At 44.6% G+C, this 21,912-nt stretch overlaps 1 protein-coding gene across 1 annotated transcript in view; it reads right to left on the bottom strand.

The window, feature by feature from the left end:
• The window catches only part of LOC125939821 (venom metalloproteinase antarease-like TpachMP_A), a 174,999-nt gene that overhangs the window by 7,587 nt on the left and 145,500 nt on the right, over positions 1 to 21,912 (bottom strand). Inside the window, exon 11 of the mRNA XM_049655273.1 lies at positions 13,131 to 13,211. Coding sequence (XP_049511230.1) covers positions 13,131 to 13,211 — 81 coding nt within the window. The remainder of the gene's footprint in view (positions 1 to 13,130; positions 13,212 to 21,912) is intronic.

The following is a 21,912-nucleotide window of genomic DNA, read 5'->3' as shown; positions in this document are numbered from 1 at the left end:
TAGATACTCATAAAAGCAATAGCAGAAATTAAGAACATACTAAACTTAGGGTATGAGCGCACAGATCGATTTGCCAAATTAACAGTGCTTTACAAACTGTGCAACGCGTACTCCTAGGCTCATCTGATACGGTGATATCGCGCCTAGGCTGCGCTGTTGCCATAGTTTGTTGCCATCACACACGCATGATTTGTTGAAGTTTCACTGGCCTATTGCAAATTGACTTACATTGCTTGAATTGAACATCAGTGACAGCATTCAATGACGTGGCGAAATGCCTTCACAACACGTACAAAGTCCCATACCGTAATCGAAAAAAGAGATCGTTGGTTATTGCGACCAAAAACAAAAGACTGCAGCTCGGAGGGGGCAGGATGATTGAGGTCCGGGTGAGGAAGAAACACAAATTTATGCTGCCGTAATCGTAGGGCACTCTTTGTCTGTGCTGAAAATGACGTGGGTATCAAAAAAATTGTCGAAGTTTCGCCCGAAAGGCGAAGCATCAATTGCGATAGCAAATTAGTAGAGAGCTATACGGAGTAAAGATAGTAGTTTTATAAGCTGTATAAACTTGGACATGTAGCAGCAACAGCAACGCGCAGAACTGTTGTCGATGCCGTTGGCGTTTTGCCCGCGTTCACACCGAACGCGCGCGGCCTTGGTGACCGATGCCGGTGCCCCTGGCGGCGGCTCGGACGTTTTCGACGAGATTAGAAGGGGACACTCGTCGAGCAGCGTTGGAAGTCTTTACCACCTACTGTCCTCGCAACGTTTTATTGCGATAGCAATTATATGGACACTCAAAAGCAGATTTCTGCCGTCGGCGTCGCCGTCGCCGTCGCCGTGAGGTTCCGTATGACGTCAATGGAGATGAAATCGTCGCCGCGCGCCGAACGCTGTATGTGCGAGTGAAAGGGCGCGAGGGGCGCGCGCTTTCACGGGAAGTGAACGCACGGCGGAGAACAAACGCGCGTTCTGCGCCGTGCTCGCGAAGGGCTGCAGAAGTAAGCGTCTCTTTCCTCCTTTACAATCACCATATATGTAGAGCAAACGCGCCTTCTTCCGACGCGCGAGAGGCCGTGGGGGAGGGGGAGGGGGGAGGGGGAGGGAAGGGAGGCGAGGTTTAGCTGCGGCACCAAGTGCCTATTTATATCAGAGGCTCCGGCAACAGTCACCAACGCCGCACGCATTTTGAGCGAACGCGGGCAAAACGCCGAAGGCGTCGACAATAGTTCTGCATGTTGCCGGTGCTGCTGCATGTCCAAGTTTATACAGCTGATAAAGCTAATATCATTACTCCGTATAGCTCTCTACAAATTTGCTATCGCAATTGATGCTTCGCCTTTCAGGTGAAACTGCGACAACTTTTATATAAAAACGCATTTGGTGCCGCAGGTAAACGTCGCCTCCCCTCTCCCCACCCGTCTCCCACGTCCTATCGCGCGACGAAAGAAATAGCGTTTGCTCTCCGCCGTGCAAACGAACGCCGTTCGAATTCCTACAAATTCGGTCTAGGCCGTTGTGTCGTCACAGACGACAAAAGGCAACCTTCAAGTCTTTTTTCTTTCTGGGTTTTACGCGCTCAAACCAGTTCTGATTATGAGGCACAAAGACAACCTTCAAGTACCTTTCGATTACTGGCAGGTGACAAAAAAATACAGTATGCGGCATCAACAAGCCAACGTTCTACGCGATGTTACATCTTCATTTGTGCCTTATGGCCAATAAAAACGGTTTTCATGACACTAATAATAAGGAGACGGTTACTTTCTTCATTTTCAATGGAGATGCTGCTTCCAGCATCTAACAGGGGTATTCAAAAAAGAAAATGTTTTCACGGTCATAACATACAAGTCGGTAATAAGAACCCACTTCAATAGTTATTATGCCCCTAAGCGGACTTCTGGACTGAGGAGGCTAATGTGCTTACCATTTGCAAAAGACATTCGAAATTCAGAAAGTTTATTTTAACGTAATCCGTGCCTTGAATATTTCAAACGTCGTTAATAGAGCACGAATAACGCCATGACCAGGGTTTACGTTCAATCGTCGACCATCTGAGTTCTGCAACGCCCAACCATCTGCTTCTTTGTTGTTCTTTCACGTTGGTACATTACACCATTGGAACATCACTACGACCACGCTGAGTGCTTCCTCATTGTGCCGAGTATCTGCAGTCAGTTGGTTTACGCCAAATTTACGATGAGCCCCCGCCGGCAATATCGAGTCAAGCGTACTTTTGATCGCCCCAGCGCCACTTCTAGTCTGGATCCTGCGTGCCACGGCTTATCTCGATATAGCTGCGCCAAGCGGACACCAATGCTTCCACTCAGTCTCCTTCCTACTACTCACATCTGCATGGAACCGTTTTCTCTGGTTGGGCTTGACCTTTTTGGCCTTATTTCCATCTGAATATCAGCGAGCAAGTGAGTCATTGCCACTTCCAACTGTGTGACGTGCTGGGCAATTAAGCGCGCCCTCCCAACCAGCTGCGCTATTCATGTCACTGTATTTCTTATTGTGACGTCAACTTCAACCTAGACGTTCCGTGAAAGCTTCTCACCAAATGGGGCCGGTACTACTTGTCCCGTGTCGTCAAAAACATCTTTATTTCAAGAGCCACCCCCACAGGTTAAAAATTGTTTATTACGAACGTGCAAATGAAACAAGTCGGTGCCTGAACCAAACTGTAGCCGATATGCTATCCGTGTTAGTTTCTGCCAGCCACCACGACTGGTCCTGGTATAAGTGCGTTTATTCAAAGGTGGCATCAAGGCCTGTTTTGCGCAGTGCTGCAGGGGATACTACTTTGTCGAAGGGTTTCTTCCCGTTCAAATCACCCAACAATGACAACAGCGACAATTACACGTTTCATGTGCAATTGTCGCTTTTCGTTTTTCATGAACGCAAATATTTCCTGTCCCTCCTTCCGCTTTTTAATGTCAACTTCTAAGAAAGTTCATGATAACAGGTTACGGGCTGACAAAGCCTGTAATATCAGTTGTGGGTGTTTCATAATGACGCGGACTTTCCCACAGGCCCAGTAATATTGCAGTCACAGGGATGTTTGTTATTCTAAAGCTTTCCTCTTTCTGCTGTATGTCACCGTCAGTTATCTTAATCCTTTCAGAAGCCAATTACTTGTGTGGAATAAAGTCTTACTTTCATCGTATTTCCTACATCTTCAGTATCATAAAAAGTTTACAGCTGCAGAATAGATTAAGAGCTTTCAGTTCCTTAGAGAGTTTTGTCCAGCTTACAGATAGTGGACTTCATGCGAAAACTAACTACAGGAATATCAGATATGCGAACATCAACTAGTTCTTGACTACCAGGCCTGATAAGCACCTATCCCGCCACTATAAAATTAAAACAGGCGCAGGACGCTGTGAAAAATAAATATTGATTGGGTTACTAAGCTGGTGTTAATCTCCTATGAAAAGTTTGAAAGGTTGAAATGCAAGCTTTCATTTTTGAAATGCTTGAGTTACAGCCAAAGTTGTGCCCCTGTTAAATGGACACTTTTGTTCGCCATCGAGCCTCGATCCGGTTCGAATTTTCGTCTCGGATCCAAATTGCCCGCGTGACAGGGATTCTGCAATGAAGCAGCACCCGTTTGGGGCCATCCAGGTCGTACATACAACAAACACAATTTGCAGCTCTGAAGTCAACTACGGGGAACTATTGCGTCCCCGCCGCACAGGTGAATTCTGCAGAGATCATTACACCAGTACCAAGGCAAACGCTAACCTTAACATATGTGGGAAGCTAAAATACCAGAGACCAAGATATAAACGCGCAAGCGGACACGATTTTTCACTCGACGTTGAAGCATATACAGTCGACGCCGTCGAACAAAGCGCACGAGGCTGGAAAACCACTTCAAACAAATCGTACCTTAAAATATACCACAGTGGGCACACACACGCACAAAAATTATTATTGAGCCAGTCCACTCTGTGAAGGTGGATGACCAGCGAGGCTGTTTAGCGCACAACAAAGCTGTGACACAGAATTTTGAACAAATGTACCGTTATTGGTGGTTCTCGTGTAATGATAGGTACGCACACACATTCGCATATCACCTCTGTTTTTATATCTGTCCTTCACGTAAGACAATGAATGGATCATATACCCTTAAGCAATGGCTCATATTCCCCTAACCGCGGCCTCCCCTTTACAACGAGAGAAGAGATGTAAAATCTACGCTGATATGATGAGCGCAAACGGAGCCAGCTGTGGAAGAAGACGACGACGACGAAGGCTTGAGCAATGGCACGAGCGCGTTCGCGGGGTTGCGCTGAGGAGCGTCAACAAGCTAGCTTTGGAAGGGACGACGACGCTCGAGCTATTGCTGGTAATGATAGTTTTCCCGCGTGGAGGCACAAAACCCCCTCTCCTAGCCATAGACAGCTTCGCTGAACTAATCGACGAGCAAACTGGCGTGAACGGCGCAGGAGAAGCCTTCATGAGCTTGAATCGCTCGGCGTGACGGTGGGGCACTCATGTAAGATGATCGAGTGTCAGAGCACTGCAGCGCGATCACATACGACGTTAAAATTACAACCAATAATTCACCTAAATGTTCATTGAAGCATGGGCCCGAGCGCTGTGTCGTCGATCCAGCTGCTGTCCATCGGTGGACAGCAGCTGGACAGCTTGCCGCACCGTCGCCCATGCGCATACGGCTGCTTCGCTGGCCTTCAACGAAGGACCAGTCATGCCGGCGCAATCCCGTGATTAAACAAGGCCGCTTTCGTGCGCCGCTGTTGAAAACCGTCTCTACGTCAATGCGGACCTTTTAAATGGATTGTCCCGATTCTGCAAACACAACAGCAGAGCGAAAACAAAATCACACTGAGTAAATAAGTAACAAAACCACAAAGTCCAAAAGTTCATTAGTGCTGGTAGGACGGCTTAAGTTGTGCAACATGAGCTATTCCAGATCGTTAGCGGCGCGGCGCCACTGTGATTGCAAATCACTGTTTAGCACGAATTTATGGTCCAGTGCGCCACTCCGTCGAAGGATATTGTAGGGTCCGAAATAGCGGCATAAACGCTTCTCACTAAGTCCTCGTCAGCATCATCATCAACTCATCATCATCATCAGCAGCAGCAGCAGAGTAGCAGCAGCAGCAGCCTATATTTTATGTCCACTGAAGGATGAAGGCCTCTCCCTGCGATCTCCAATTACCCCTGTCTTGCGCTGGCGTATTCCAACTTGCGCCTGCAAATTTCCTAACTTCATCATCCCATCTGGTTTTCAGCCGACCTCGACTGCGCTTCCCTTCTCTTGGTATCCATTCTGTAACCCTAATGGTCCACCGGTTATCCATCCTACGCATTACATGGCCTGCTCAGCTCCATTTCTACCGCTTAATGTCAACTAGAATATCGGCTATCCCCGTTTGTTCTCTGATCTACACCGCTCTCTTCCTGTCTCTTAACGTTAGTCCTAAGATTTTTCGTTCCATCGCTCTTTGTGCGGTCCTTAACTTGTTCTCGAGCTGCTTTGTTAACCTCCAAGTTTCTGCCCCATATGTTAGCACCGGTAGAATGCAATGATTGTACACTTTTCTTTTCAACGACAGTGGTAAGCTCCCAGTCAGGATTTGGTAATGCCTGCCGTATGCGCTCCAACCCAATTTTATTCTTCTGTAAATTTCTTTCTCGTAATCAGGGTCCCTATGAGTAATTGACCTAGATAAACGTACTCCTTCACAGACTCTAGAGGCTGACTGGCGCACCCTCTCGAGTGAGGCTAGCTTAGCAGGACTATTTGAAGAAATATCAGGCATTTCCTGGGATATTATTGGCCTTAGTGAGGTCAGAAGAACTGGTGAAGCTTACACAGTGCTGACTAACGGCCACGTCCTCTGCTACAGAGGTCTTCCAGGTAAGAAGAACCTGGGGTACGATTTCTAGTGCATAACAACATAGCGGGCAACATTGATGATTCTACAGCATTAATGAGAGGGTAGCAGTCATCGTAATAAAGCTGAATAGGAGGTACAAAGTGAAGGTAGTACAAGCCCATGCCCCAACCTCTAGTCACGATGATGAAGAAATAGAACAGTTTTATGAAGATGTTGAACTAGCAATGAGAAAGGTGCAAACTCAGTATACTTTAGTCATGCGCGACTTCAATGCAAAAGTGGGGAAAAAGCAGGTTGGTGAGCAAGCAATTGGCAACTACGTCATCGATTCTAGGAATGCAAGAGGAGAGATGTTAGTAGAATTCGCGGAAAGGAATAGGCTCCGAATAATGAATACCTTCTTCAGGAAGCGCAGCAACCGGAAGTGGACCTGGAAAAGCCCTAATGGAGAAACAAGGAATGAAATAGATTTCATACTCTCTGCCGATCCAAGCATAGTGCAGGATGTAGAAGTGTTAGGTAAGGTAAACTGCAGTGACCATAGGTTAGTGAGGTCTAGGATTTCTCTCAATTTCAAGAGAGAGAGAGAGTGAAATTAGTCAAGAGGAAACAGGCCAACCTAGAGGCAGTAAGGGTAAAAGCAGACCAATTCAGGCTGGTGCTTGCAAACAAATATGCAGCTTTAGAAATAGAAGATAAAGACTACATAGAGGTAATGAATGAAACCGTAACTAGGTTGCTCTTAGAAGCAGCAATTAAAGTGGGAGGTAGGGCACCAAGGCAACCAGTAGGCAAGCTCTCCCAAGAAACAAAGGACCTAATAAAGAAACGACAGAAGATGAAAATGTCCAACTCAAGAGATCAGATAGAATTCGTTGAACTGTCAAAACTAATCAACAAGAAGAAAGTAAGGGATATTCGAAATTATAACGTGGAAAGATTGAGGAAGCCGTAAAATATGGACGCAGCATTAAATCAGTAAGAAGAAAGCTTGGCATAGGGCAAGATAAAATGTATGCACTGAAAGATAAGCATGGTAATATCATCAGCAATTTCGATGACATAGTAAAAGCAGCGGAAGAATTCTATACTGACCTGTACAGTGCCCAAACAGCCAAGCTATTTCATTCAAAATAGTGATGAACCGGATACAGAGGCTCCTTCTATAAGTAGCGCTGAAGTTAGAAGGGCCTTAAAAGACATGACCAGGGGAAAAGCTGCTGGAGAAGATGGAATAACAGTAGATTTAATCAAAGATGGAGGAGATATCATGCTTGAAAAGCTTGCGGCCCTTTATACGAAATGCCTCACACGTTCATGTGTACCAGAGAGCTGGAAGAACGCCAACATTATACTAATCCATAAGAAGGGAGACGTTAAAGAACTCGTCAGCATATCGGGTCCAAACCCAATCAGGGTAGCCAGGTATTACACTTAGCGTTGTCGAAGATTGTGGTCAGGCTTCTTCAGGTTTCTTCGATGTCAGGCTCCTTCAGTACACTGGAGATAGGCAGAGATATCGAGGTTGTCTTTCTCGGCTACGTGTGGTAGCATGACGTCGAGGGTCGTCGGTTGGGTTTGCGCAAGCACGAGGCTGTTTTTGCATTTCGCCTCCATCGAAACGCGGGCGCGGCGGCCGGGTTTCAATTCCACGATCTCGTGCTCAGCAGCGAAACGCCTTAGCTGACTGAGCCACCGCGGCGGGTAGTCAGCGATGGTTTAAAATCTGACCTGCGGGTCAAACATGTCGGCTTTTATACATGATTTATTGAAGGTTTCAGAGTAATCGCTGGTGCTTGCTTTCCACAAAGTGCTACACAATTCGCGTCGCGCATACAATCAGATTGCACAAAGCTCAGTGGCAATGGACAGAACCATCGACAACATTCGAAAAACTTCTGATACATGCAGGCGCGTCCTGCGCTGAGCAAAACGTTTAACATTTGTTGGCCGGTGAAAATCGGTCAACTGAGAAAGAAAAGTCGATGTGTCAATATAGAATGGCGCATAGCGCTTTTTCTTTGGAGAATATTGTTATCCAGCCAATAATGCAATCTACGGAAATTTTAGCATTTCGAAAATAGCAGACAATGAATGACTGAAGAAAGAACTTTTCGTCCTCCATTATGTGGATTTTCTCATTTATTAGCAGTATTTCCTGTTTATATTGCACAACCTTGAATCTGCTTGTTAGTTTTTACACCACTGATAACCAGTTTCATTCTATGAGTGCTTTATTAACATGTATACCAACATTCAAAAGCATGTCTGTAACTTACTCGCCACGATAGCTATGGTATTCTGTGCTGAACGCGAGTATGTGGGTTTGGTTTCTGGTCACAGTGATTGTACTGTGATGGGGACAGAATGCAAAAGTACTCATGTATTATGCTTTGAGACCTGGTTAGAAAAATCAGACGTGTTTGAAATTAATTCAAAGCCCTCCACTAATACTCCCCTCTAGCCCGTGATTTGCTTTGGGATGTAACTTCAAGGTCTCAGTTTAAATATGCAAACTAATTATTTATTAATGCGACTCTCTTCATTGGTAGGAAAGGCTTTCGAGATAGTGCAACAGGCGATCTGTCGCTGCCTTGCGTGCCAACGTGGGAGTATGAATATGCACAAATGCATTTGCACCTGCAGAGGCCTACTTTGCAATGACAGTCAATAGTCAATTCATGCTAATACATTCGACAAAAGTTACTCCAATGCGCGACATAAATCTGTGTGGCCAAACCAGCTGGTTGATTTATTCCTTTCGCAGGCAGTTGAAATAATGTTTCATATCATTGGATCCTTACTGCTGACTTTGGTTAAGAAAGTGTTTCAGAACGGGACAAGAGGAAATGACAGACACGACATTCTTACCTGCTTTTTAAAACACTGTTCTTTTGCCGAAGTACGTCCGAACCGGTCCAACTTTTCGCAATGTTAACACTGCTTACTTTCTGGGAAATTTTTCACACCTTAGGCATGACCGTTTATTGGAAATGCCAAAAATCAATACCGTTTCCTGTTGCTTAACGTGAGCTTTGCCATAACCACTTTTCTCGCACTGTAGTCCACAATGAATTTGCATATTACAGCTTAACCTTATCATGAGCATTTAACTGTATGTAAACCATATAAACCTTCATATAATGAATAAAGGATAACTTGTGGATTGTTATGGAAAATAGGGCCTTGTAATTGCTGTAACACACTGTGCAGGTTGCCTTGGCAGTTTTAGCTAATGTTTCCTGCATTTTTATATGCTCGCTTGCGCACAGGCACCATACACTCGCAGTGCCGCACTTAAGAAGGTGCTAAAACTGTATCATAAAGACAGCAGAAGAATATACTTATGCACAGATTATAGGTTGTATTTCATATGTCATACAGGGCCAGTTGTTTCCATAGAAATCATTTCTGGTTACTCCCTTCTAGACCAGGAATTGATTAAATGTTTCACAAAGTGCAATCAAAGAACGCAGTTAGAAGCACAGTTCCCATCGGAACATTTCTTCAATTCTGCTTCAAAATATTTACCTTTCAAAAAAGCTTTTGAATATATTTGTTTGTAATGCCTAGAAATTATTATTGCACCGCTGGAAGGTGTCAGGCATGATGCATGTATATAGAAATGCAGAAAAATTAGCAGCCGTTATCTATGCCTTCTTGCAAAACTTGAAATCGCACGGCAACTTTTTAAGGTTCTCAAAGCTCTGCGGCTTCTCAAACTTGCCGATCACGAGGGCAGTCAGTATTTAGGAGCCATCTTCTTTGATACAAACAGTATGGTTAGACACTCTCTGATCCGCTTACCGCTGTGGCAACTCTCTCCCTTAAATGGCAAAGTTTGCTCGGATTGCAGGTTGTAGAAAACCCCGGTCTTCGCCGGGTTAATTTTGTCGGACGGCTTGTACTGCCGTATCAATTCCGGTAGAACTACAGTCCACTCTGCAACAGTGCAGTGGCTGACAGACGTGCGTTCTACACTGCAGTGGCTGTACATAAGTCCATTCCGTTTCTTTAAACCTTCTAGCCAACCATTAGATGGTTTAAATTCATCAAGGCTGCAGCGCAGAGCAACCATCGGTGCCTTCTCTATTGAGATTGTGGTGTCCACAGCAATTACCGAGCTGTGTACCTGGCGCAACCACACCACGTGGGCTTGGAGTGGTTCGTGGTTCTTTATGGTCTCACATTTCCCGTCTATTGCAGCCTTTCTTTTCAGGCCGAACTTGCTTGCGTTTAGCAGAATACAGTCCTCCTTGGATAGGAAGGCTTTCCGCGACGATTCAGGAATTCAAAGTTGTGGTAATGCTGACCTGTGTTGCGCCATTTAGCTTCTCGGCGTCTTCGATTATTCGAAGATTCTTTCGGGGCGTCGGTGGTTTACGGCTCCGTTACATCGTGAGCCGCACCAGTAGCAGCCAAGAATTCAGGAACTTCCTCACAGAACAAAAGGAAAGGACGTATTGGAATACCAAAAACCTTGCACGCACAAACACCTGCACGATGCAGAACCTTCCGAGTTGCACGGAGGTGCATGGAGGAATGGCAGTGGTGGCAGCGCGGCGGAGGGCAAGAGGAGAGGACCCGTTATCAGCAGGCGGCAGTGCGCTCACGCGCCAGCCTGCATATGCTTAGAACTTTTTTTCATACGGCACCAGAGAGTCATCATAAAGGCGGGACTGGCATGAAATTGCGTCGTGTAAGCGAGGTCTTTAATACATTTTTTTTCTATGGTGCTTTTGCCAGGACCAAACCAATTCGTCGCAAAATTCGGGCCGTGCATGACCGGTGGTGGTGTTATCGAGGTTCCCTTTAAATTGTATTGCAGTTTCTGTATTATACAAGGGTAATTTACTAACACATCTCGAATAACTTTCCTGTTTAGTGTCTGCTAAACATAACTGAGGAATGTATGCGTACCCTGTAATTGGCTAACTCACCTGTGTTGGATCAGGAGTGGTGTGTATACTTTGGTATTGTAATTTTGTATACATGTATAGTAATTTGGTGAACCTTTTTTGCAGATTTCTTCCGTATAAAGAAGGGAATCGAGTGGCAGTACTTCCATTGCCGTCTGAAGGTGACGGATCATTGTCTTCCACAAAAGAAGAGTGATCCGTACTGCTACAGTTAGACTTTCTCTGAAATAAAGCTTGCCGCTGGTTTTGGTGCTAACAAGCAGTTATTTCCGGGTACTATAATTAGTTGGGGTAGCTGGATCAGGATTATTGCACTTCAAGTGCAGAAATTTCATTTGTACTTATATATAATGTGCGGCATGCACCAAACAGCATAAGAAGAAACGACCAGTGCCACATTTTGCACTCCAGAAGGGGTGCAACGGTACTGTAAACATTATTTAGGCTCGCGCTTCATTTTTACTGATCATGCTCTCTTTTGTTGACACTTATAATATGTTGCTCTGTTAGATAACTTTTTAGCGCTACCAAATCACAATAATCGAAAACCACTCTGCGCCAGCATCAGCAGCCCCACGCCAACAGGCCGAGACGACTAGGCTTATCCAACAGGCTGCCAACACCAGCAGCCAATACCATCAGGCCGATACCATCAGAAAAATACCAATAGGCCGACACCATCAGGCCAGTACAATCAGGCCAGTACGATCCGGCCCAAATTACGTATCCAGTCAGACTTGTAGGCTGTTGTCATTTTTGATTGGGTCAAGATGTAACTTCTACTACGCTTAAGTTTTATTTGTCATTTCCAATAGCGACATTCAAAAGCCAGATACAGTGGACCTAAGGACGCACATTTGCAGCCGACAATTTCGACGCGACAAATGAAAGTAGCGACAGACGCTGAGCGCGCGGCACTACCGCAAGAAGAACAGCGGTTGAAGACACCGGCTCGACAGGCACTAAAAGACGTGATATAGGAGCCATTTCTTCTTACATCTACTCTCGATTACGGGAGCCCGCAATTTTCTTTTGTCTGGGATCGGGCGGTTTGTCCCCGGCGACATAGACCAAGAATGTGGGTCGATCTTGGTGATTGTGCAGAAGGGCCCAAGTATATAGATAGTATATAGATATGTATAGAGATGTATATCTGCCGTCGGGTATGTAGTTTAAGTATTTATGTATAAAGTGCCGAAATAACGGTAGGAACGGCAATGCCGATAGGAACGGCAATTTCGACCTGTTAACGGTTAACCTGTTGGTCTCGGAAGTCAGAATCGAAAACCACTTTATTTGGTTTACATCCCTAGCCGCCGCGGTGGCTCAGTCAGCTAAGGCATTGCGCTGCGGAGCACGAGATCGCGAGATTGAATCCCGGCCGCAGCGTCTGCATTTGTATGGTAGCGTATTGCAAAACGCCCGTGTGCTTGCGTTGTAATGCACGTTAAAGAACTCCAGGTGGTCAAAATTATTCCGGAGCAATCCACTACGCCGTGCCTCATAATCATAGCTGGTTTTCACATCTCAGAAACACCAGAATAAAGAAAAAAGAAAAAAAACGAAGGACACATGTACGTTGCTTTTGTATTTGTGAAATTGTACGCTTTACGTGGAAAAACTACGACATGATTATGAGATACTCAGCTAGGGCTATTTAACGTGACCTAAATATCAGCACACGATTGTTTCCCTTTCGCCGCCATCGAATACCGCGGCCTGGATTGAACTCGCGATTTTGAGTTTAGATGTTTAACGAAATAGCCACTATAAACACTAATTAAGCTACTGCGCCGGCTTTTTTTATGCATGGACTGTAAAAAGATTGACAGGCCTTACGGGATGAATATTAGTATATCGAATGAATAAATGATGTTTTCCGAACCCAAGGTCTGACCTAAATAAAAGATCCCGTACTAATTGAACCACATTCTCTTAGGGGAGGAGCACGCGAACATGAACGGAATGTTGCCCCAGATTTCTTTTATGGCAGCATATGGTACTCCATTTAAACTGAGAATACAGAGCCATCGGCCAAAGATTGTTCTAAAGTATAACTCAATAAATACTCATTGTGAGTCAAAGGGAGGTAACATTTATTGCTGCGCTTCGTATAAACTCGTATAAAAAGAAAGATTCGATTGTGTAGGCGGAATTTCGATACACTAGTAAGCAAGGCAACACTAAAAAATGACTGCTATAAAGTGTTCTTGTAGCACTTATTAGCGTGCAACTACACGTAACGCGCAGCACACGCGTGTTAGCGCTCTACAAACCGCAAGCATCCAAAAATTTATGCAAGATGGGAGGTTAGTGAATGGACTACTCGTCTGACTTCTTCCTTCTGATCTTTTTCCTTCTGATTTGTTTCAGTTGGTGGCAGTACCTCTTTCGCGCAAGTCCCGTTCCGGCACTTCTGGAAAGGACAAAAGTTTATTTGTGTAAGCTATTATATGCTTGAACATATTGGCCGGCTACCTCATTAAAGAGCCGAGTCAATTGTCATTTAAAATTTATTTATTCATGCCATTGCACTCCTGCATAAATGACGAATTGCGTTCTGATTGCCGTGGTGCTTTTATTCGAGTTTGCCAATCATGCACCATTGTCATGCCAGCAGAACTGTTCTTTATGAATAAAATTGTGAGCAATAATATAACACGGCACCTCACTTGACTATGTAAGTAGCGCTGCTCGAGGTCGAATTTTCGGTAAATTATTATCAAAGTGCGCCTTGTGCACTTGCGTGAGGTTTGGGGTTTTTCGAGGAGGCAATAAAACTACTAAGAAACAAAAGTAGAGTTATATTTTCCTGAATTCTAGTGGCTTTGTTGTTTTCTCACTTATTAGTGCCCAAACGATTTTTTTCAGCAAAGGCCTGAACTGTGTTAACTTTCGAATTCCTATTTTGCCATGGTTTTGCAGCTTTAACTAAGGCTTCCGGTAGGCGCGAAATATGTATGTTTTTGTGCAAAGAGGATTGCAATTTGTATGCTCACAGGAACTCATCGCTGCTTTTTCTTCTTTATGTGTGAGTCCGTGGTACACATGGCTTACAGCACTGCACTAGTTGGGCTAGTTAAGAACATTTTATGAAGTTTCATGACTCTGACTCGGTCTTTCGTTGGGCTCCTAATGAGCCTGGCTGTGACATTTGTAAGACGAGTCTGTTCACTAAAAATTGTCGTCCTTGCAGAATTTTGGGCCTGTGCCACCTGTCTGTATACAGCAAAGCAGGAGCAGTCAAGCTACTAAGAGGGTGGTAGTCTTCACCGATTAGTGCATGTTAGCGGCACCTCTCTGTCTATGGCAATACGGTGCCTATAGCAAGTCGCCCCCATATGCGCAGACCAGACTGTAAAGTCTGGTCAGCATTATTCCAAGTGTACAAGGATGTGATTTATTAAGACACCTACCCGCGGTAGACTGTATAGCATAATCAATGGGGGAGTGGTGGCCAAGTAATTTCAACACTGCTCAGTCGTCGCAATGCCAGAGAAAAAGTTGTCGCAGTTTCACCTGAAAGGCGAAGCATCAATTGCGATAGCAAATTTGTAGAGAGCTATACGGAGTAATGATAGTAGCTTTATCAGCTGTACAAACTTGGACATGCAGCAGCACCGGCAACACGCAGAACTGTTGTCGACGCCGTCGGCGCTTTGCCTGCGTTCGCACAAAATGCGTGCGGCGTTGGTGACTGTTGCCGGAGCCTCTGATATAAATAGGCACTTGGTGCCGCAGCTAAACGTTCCCTCCCCCTCCCCCCACGGCCTTTCGTGCGTCAGAAGAAGGCGCGTTTGCTCTACATATATGGTGATTGTAAAGCAGGAAGAGACGCCTACTTCTGCAGCCCTTAAGGGAGCACGGCACAGAACGCGCGTTTGTTCTCCGCCGTGCGTTCACTCCCCGTGAAAGCGCGCATCCCTCGCGCCCTTTCACTCGCACATACAGCGTTCGGCGGCGCGCGGCGTATCCCTTCTTTCGCTCCCACTTACCCCTCCCCGTTGGCGCTGAGCCGTGCTCCTCAAGGGCTGCAGAAGATAGCGCCAACCTTTCCCTTTCCCTCAAGAACCACTTACCACGCGCGGCGACGATTTCATCTCCATTGACGTCATACGGAACCTCACGGCGAAGGCGACGGCAGAAATCTGCTTTGGAGTGTCCATATAATTGCTATCGCAATAAAATGATACGGAGCAAGACAGATATTGACTAGACACACTTATGCTACCTATCTTAATGTGACGATGTTGATGTGATCAGCTCATCGACGCAGGCGAAAAAAATGAGTCGCGAGTGTTCTCATATTTCTAAAGCATTTCTTGTAATAGCAAGTAGCAAGCGTAAGATGTGAGGTACATTTCAGGGCGGATGGTTGCACTCATGCGTAGAAGCCATGCTTATTGCACATTCGTTCCATTACACTTTGTTCTAGCACAAAAACTGTACAGACTTGGTCACACTTACTAACGTGCTGCCCTGCATTGCGTTAACAGTGTACATTTATGGCAAGAACAAATAACCGACACATTTGAAAGGCTGCAATAAAGTAATTTATTGTCGCAACATCAAATGAGCTCCATAATACATGATTGCAAAACTCGCCATTGGTTAAATTTATTTCCTTCGCGCGTTTTAAAAGCGGTTTGAATAACGTGACACCAGCTTCTTGCATCATTAGTTCGGCATAATAATTTTAGACTTTAAAATTTTTATCTATACTACCAACTAACACGGAAGCTTCCGATCGTTGCAGCGATGATTATTTGAGTGCGGAATATAAAAAGTCGCAGTTTCACCCCAAAGGCGAAGCATCAATTGCAATAGCAAATTAGTAGAGAGCTATACGGAGTGAAGCTAGTAGTTTCATCTGCTGCATAAACATGGACTCATTCGCTTACTAAGTGAATGAACAAGCATGGTGTCAGTGCGCACAAGTAAGCATGAATAAATCACACTCGATCAACGCAGGCAACCACTCTCAGAACGCTGGCGGGAGCAAGCGTGGCGGCAGCAGCGAGCGAAGGTTCGTGCGGTCTGTCGGTTCACTGGAAACTGAGTGGTGAAAACACAGTGCATACAAAGGTAAGAGCCGCCTGGAGCTCGCTTTCAAGAAAAGGTGCGCGCGACAGCCCGACAGCCCGCAGATTACAAGTACGCAGTTGCTGAAAGGGTAGAAGCCGCACCACCTCCCTCCCGCGGTGCCTTCCCACTTTCCTTCTTTCGCGTAGGAGATTGAGTCGCCAGTTTCCCTTGCGCCCGGTCGCAAGATAAGCATTTGATGCCGCAACTAAATATCGCCTGCTCTCCCTCCCTCCTCTCTCTTATGCCCCTACGCCCTTTCGCACGAAGGAAGAAGTCGCGTATGCTCTCCGCCGTGCGTTCGCTCTCCGTGAAAGCACGCGTCCCTCGCGCGATTTTACTCGCACATACAGCATGCGGCGTACGGCGACGATTTTATCGCCCTTGGACTTTATACGGAACCTCATGGCGACGGCACCGACGACGCAGACGGCATACATCCGCCAGGATTGCCCCATATAACTGCTATCGCAATAAAAGTAAACGCCGAAACAATTATTTACTAAGACGTTTTTGTTTGACCACATAACAAAGTTCAGGTGCATAAATTACACTATCCATGTGGTCATTCCTATGTATTTGATTTTTTACCCTACGCTGGCTTGATGAGAATCCGAGTGATTGAAGAACTACGACATCTTAAACTTCAAAATAATACAGTAGCTAACCAGTCTACGCAGTACCGACATTGTTCTTAAACCCCATTTTCAAACCAGCTATACAGCGAAGAAGTTTGCCCGAGATACGAAGTCATAATAATTGAATGGCGGACTAAATATTGACTATCATAAAGTTTGCCTGAACAGTGCTACACAATTTTCTTGTTCCATTTGACAACATGATCACACATATATGTGGTGCTCGACTATTACATGTTGTCATACGATTAGCTAGAAAAGCTTATAGGAGTGTTGTAGTACGCGATTCTGAAAACAAATTGACGAGCGCGTGTATATTGGCATTCCCGCTATTTATTAGCATGAATTTGAGCATTGTACAATGCAATGTTTCGGAGATTCAACATTTAGATGAACTGGCTAGGGTGTGTGCAACATGTAGACGTCAATGGCTTTGCCCTATTTACCTGCACAGCAATTTCTCACAGTACAGTAGCGGCGTTTGTATCACACATTTAGGCATAAGTACAGATGATCTTTTCTATCCTTCTTGATCGCTTGATATGTCCGGAACAATTCAAGGGGAATATGACACTGAAATCTTGCTCTAGTAAACCATCTGTGTGCAGTTGGTATGTTCACAATAATCAACTACTTCACCCAGCTTCATTTGACCTGAAGGGTTAAAAGGCCAATCGAGGCCGGGCTTGGTAGACACCCGAAATTTGGGATCCATGCCAGGTACGGCACAGTTTCAAGAACACTGCGCTAGGCTCGTGGTAGCAAGGGCATAGCACTACTAAGCTTCGGCACGCACCGAGCCTGAAAAAATGGCCATCGCGGTGCTCTAACTTCCTTCTATTCATTAAAAATTGTTAACTGTGTGTAGAAGGTGCTCCTCAAAAGTTTCGGGAATTCAGTCGTAAAAAATGTGTCACCACAACGCCTAAGCAGCACTGTATCATTCAAAGTATTCCCTTTGAGCAAGTATACACCGATTCGAACATTTCTGCCACGATTCCATGCGTTCGTGGAACTCTCCAGGCGACAGTGTGTTGAGGCCTGCCTCCGATTCCGACTGGATCTCTTCAACAGTGGGAAACCGACGTTTCTTCAGCCTGAACTTCAACTATAGGAACAAGAAAAAGTCACAAGGGGCAGGTTCAGGCGAATAGGGTGGGTGCAGAAGTACTGTGATTTGTTTTGAAGTTAGCAACTGTCGAACAACGGGTGATGTGTGAGCGGGCACGTTCGTGATGAAGAAGCCAGTTGTTGTTCTTCCACTTCTCCGGACGTTTGCGACGAATTCTCTCTCTAATCGCCTCAAAACGTCACAGTAAAGCTTTCTATTCACGGTTTTTCCAGGAGGTACGAATTCCTCGTAAACAATTTTATGTAGGTAAAATAAACGATGACAATGGACTTCACATTGCTACGAACTGGAAGCGCTTTTTTTTCGGCCGCGGGGAATTTGGCGACTTCCATTGCGACGTCTGCTGTTTTGTTTCAAGATCGTAGCCATAAACCCATGCCTCATCCCCTGTATTACACTGAAGAGGGATGTTATTGTCTCTGACTTGTTGCTTCAGTTCCGTACACAGAAACACGATGTTCGTCACCGAGCAGTCTTGTACTAATTTTGCAGAAAGGCGCCTCATGTTCAAAACGTCCAACAAAATTTGCGGAACTGGGCCTACGATTGCCCTACAATGTCGCCTACATCCTTTATAGTTAGCCTTCGATTTATAAGGATAGCCTTACAAACTAAACTTCTGCTATCGTTTCGGGGATTGTGCTCTTGATGGGCGTCCAGAACGTTCATCGTCATCAACACACATTGGACCCTCTTTGAATCGTTTATGCCATAAAACATCCTACTTTGGCTCATGGTGTCGACTCCAACAGCGTCCTCTAGCATACGATGAGTTTGCCGCAGTTTTGCCAAGCTTAAAACAAAACTTGATGCAAATGCTTTGCCCCTCGAAGTCTGCCATATTGGTTGCTAAGAAATGCGCCAAATCAGAGAAACATTGCGTTGCAATACACCACTTCGCAAAACAATGCTTTTTCTTAGATGCAAGTAGTTAGCACACTGATCCGCAAGGCATACATACTGCTAGCTATAGCTAGCGGCAGAAATATGTACCACACTCAGTTTGCCCGCGATTTTCAAATTCCCGGAACTTTTGCGTAACATCTCGTAGCACGTTTAGCTTGATTGAATAAACAAGCTATTTAGAATTAGTCTAAGGGAAAGAGTACAGTGACATCCACTACGTGAAGCCAAGTGATGTTTACTGCGCAGAAAGTATTTGTATTAGAGCAATGAGCTTTTACTTCTCTGACCAAATATTCAGATGCTGAATGTTTAATTTTGGCAGCATCTCCTTGAAAATATTCCTCGCTTTTTAAATACTTAATTTAGTCTCAAACTGCCTTAGCCACTTCGAGAATAGATAATTGCCTGATATAAAACTGCTTGGTGCTCCCTGTCTTGACTTTCTAATTGTAATGACTAAAACAAATGAAATCAAATCAAATTTTATTTCACATCCAATACATGATGTAGGCGGCACAGACAAGAAGCCAAATCAATTCGGCTTGACATGGGTCTGCGCCCCTTTCAAAATGTGTAAAAGTAAAGAAAACAACAATTACAATAATTATCAACAGCAATAAACATTGCTAGATAGCATTGTACAGTGGCAGGAGAGAGGAATCTAAATATACGCAATGAAAAAAGTGTGGTTCAAGCAATGTTATACAGGGAAAATTATCATTGTTGCATAACTGTAAGGAATGAAGTAAATAATCAGAAACCAGTGAATTTAACACGGTCGTTAATGAGTGGGAGAGTAGCTGTGTTCCATAATTTGCGCGCGCGGGGTATGAACCAGGTCGCATTATGACGAGTGTTGTATTTTTTGATGTTCTTGCGTACGCTAGATAGGTGCTCAATAAAGTGACTCCCTTGCTTTCTTTCTGTAAGGTACCCTTGCAAGAGCAATTCATTGAATAGCAAGTTACAGGACAAGCTTGAAGTTTCTTAAAAGGGGTTCAGTGTGAGCGTCATAAGCCGAGTTGCTAATAGCACGCACAGCTTTTTTCTGTAGTAGAGAAGGTTTAGTAATGTTTGACCTTGTTGTGTTTCCCCAGACAAGGTGACCGTATCTTAGGTGTGAAAAAGAGAGAGTCGTACACTAATAATTTGACGGAAGTGGGCAGAGAAGAGCGTAGCTTTGCAAGGGCACCCACGACGCCTGCAAGTTAACGCTGAGCAAATGGACAAGTTTATTCCAGGTTAAATGTTCATCAAAAATGACGCCAAGGCATTTAACTGAGGAGGTTACATCCACAGTTGAGTTTCCAATAAATATACGGTCAGTAATATTAGCCCTAGAATTTTTAGGTTGAAGTAGAATGGCTTTTGTTTTGTTCGTGTTAATGGTTAATGAGTTTACTTGACACCATGTATTAAGCTTATTTAATGCTGAATTTGCTCAAGTCACCAGTTCACTACAGCTAGCAGACCGAAATAATAGGTGGTATCGTCGGCATAAATAATATTTAGCCGCTGAAGTAATGTTTTTATGTCGTTAATATAAACATTAAATAATAGCGGCCCAAGAATGCTTCCCTGAGGCACCCCACTTGTTACTAATTTAAGATCTCTTTCCTATTACAACCACTTGACATCGGTACTCCTAGCTTTTTATTATAATAAACGTACGCCTCTAAAGCCATAGGTTTCGAGTTGTCCTATTAGTGTTTCATGGTTAATACGATCGAAGGCCTTGGAAAAGTCTATGAACACCCCTACTGTTAATAACTTTTGTTCATATGCGTTAAGTATAAATTCTTTTGGGTTAAGAGTGCCTGTTCCATTGAACGTCCTTTCGTGAAGCCAAATTGATCGTCGGTAAGGATGTGGTGTTTTTCACAAAACAAAAGCATTCTAACGTTAATCAATTTTTCAATACATTTAGACAACTGGTAGGATCGATACGTCTTTAATAGGATAATAGGTTCTTATCACCACCTTTAAAAATAACAGTAACTTTCGCTACCTGCAGTGCTTTCAGAAATGTACCATTTAAAAATTCGAGGTTAAAAACATGCTCTAATACCGGGGAGGTAATATCTATGAAATCTTTAGCAGGGCGAATTTGCAAGCCATCAACATCAATGCTTCTGCTGTGCCGAAAAATTATGAATGCATTATATATCTCCTGAGCAGTGGTAGGTTCTAGAAATACACTGACAGGCTTATTAGATCTAAGGTGGTCTAAGCTAGCAGGATGATGAGGGCTGTTTATAGGAGAAGTGATGTAATGATTAAATGAATTTGCTAAGGAAGAGCTGGACATTGGTGTACCATTTAAATTTATTTCATGAGACTGCTGCGCGTTCCGGTTTACTTTCCCTAGCACGCCATTAAGCCTTTGCCAGGTGATGTTACATTTCATTATCTGTGGAATAAATGCATTGTGCATATAATTCTTTTTAGCCTCTCTGAGCGTATGCGATAATTTGTTCCCGAAAGATTTAAAATTCTTGAAATCATTTGCGTCTCTCGTTTGCAAAAAGTTTCTATGCAGTCTATCTTTTTGTTATATTCGAGATAGAAGGCTCTTTGTGATCCAAAGTTTTCGTACTTTTCTGTTGCGTTGAAAACATGCCTATATGTGCTGTCTCCGAAGGCTGCCAGCCGCATTAACCGACCGCTTCTCTGTCGAAGATATGTGACTACACATACGTGGCGATCGAATTCATTGTCGAGCTATGGAAGTGTTGCATTACCATTGCGCGAAGAACAAGAAACGGCTGTGAAAATCGGCCGTAACAGCCCATACAGCGTCGCGGGTCGGCGGTTAATTTAAGGCTTTTTTCGGAGTTAATATACCAATCGCACAACAAATCAGTATTGCAGAAGGCAATACGGAGAACAACTTTTTCGTCTGATAGAGGCGTCAGATTTAGTTGCGGGCGATAGCGCATCTATCAAGTCAGTGCGAGACGTCTGTGCAAAACTGAACTGTTTCTGCGTGTTGACGTGGCGAATTATGAATCAGTAATGACCAATCGGCGTGGCGTAGTGGTAAGATACCGGAATAGGGATCTGTAGGTCGGAAGTTGGAATCCTAGAGGCTTTTATTGTTTTTTCTTCTTCTTTTTTTGGTTGCATTGCAGTGTTCGTTGATCTTTTTCGTATTTGAAAAATATATAAGGTAGCTAGGCACCACGTATTTCTCGCTCTAGAGCTGCATTTCGCACCACTACACCGCGCCCAGCGCCTCTCAGTATACCGCGCCTTGCCAGCGTCCCAGCATCCAGCGCGCGACACTGGGCCCATAATCAGGCATGGAACTGGGCACTGAATACTGGGTTTTGCGATAGGGGTAGCAGTCAGCCTGGTGC

This window comes from Dermacentor silvarum, chromosome 9, assembly GCF_013339745.2.
Source record: "Dermacentor silvarum isolate Dsil-2018 chromosome 9, BIME_Dsil_1.4, whole genome shotgun sequence".
Classification (NCBI taxonomy): Eukaryota; Metazoa; Arthropoda; class Arachnida; order Ixodida; family Ixodidae; genus Dermacentor; species Dermacentor silvarum.
This window is presented reverse-complemented; position numbering and strand designations above follow the sequence as displayed.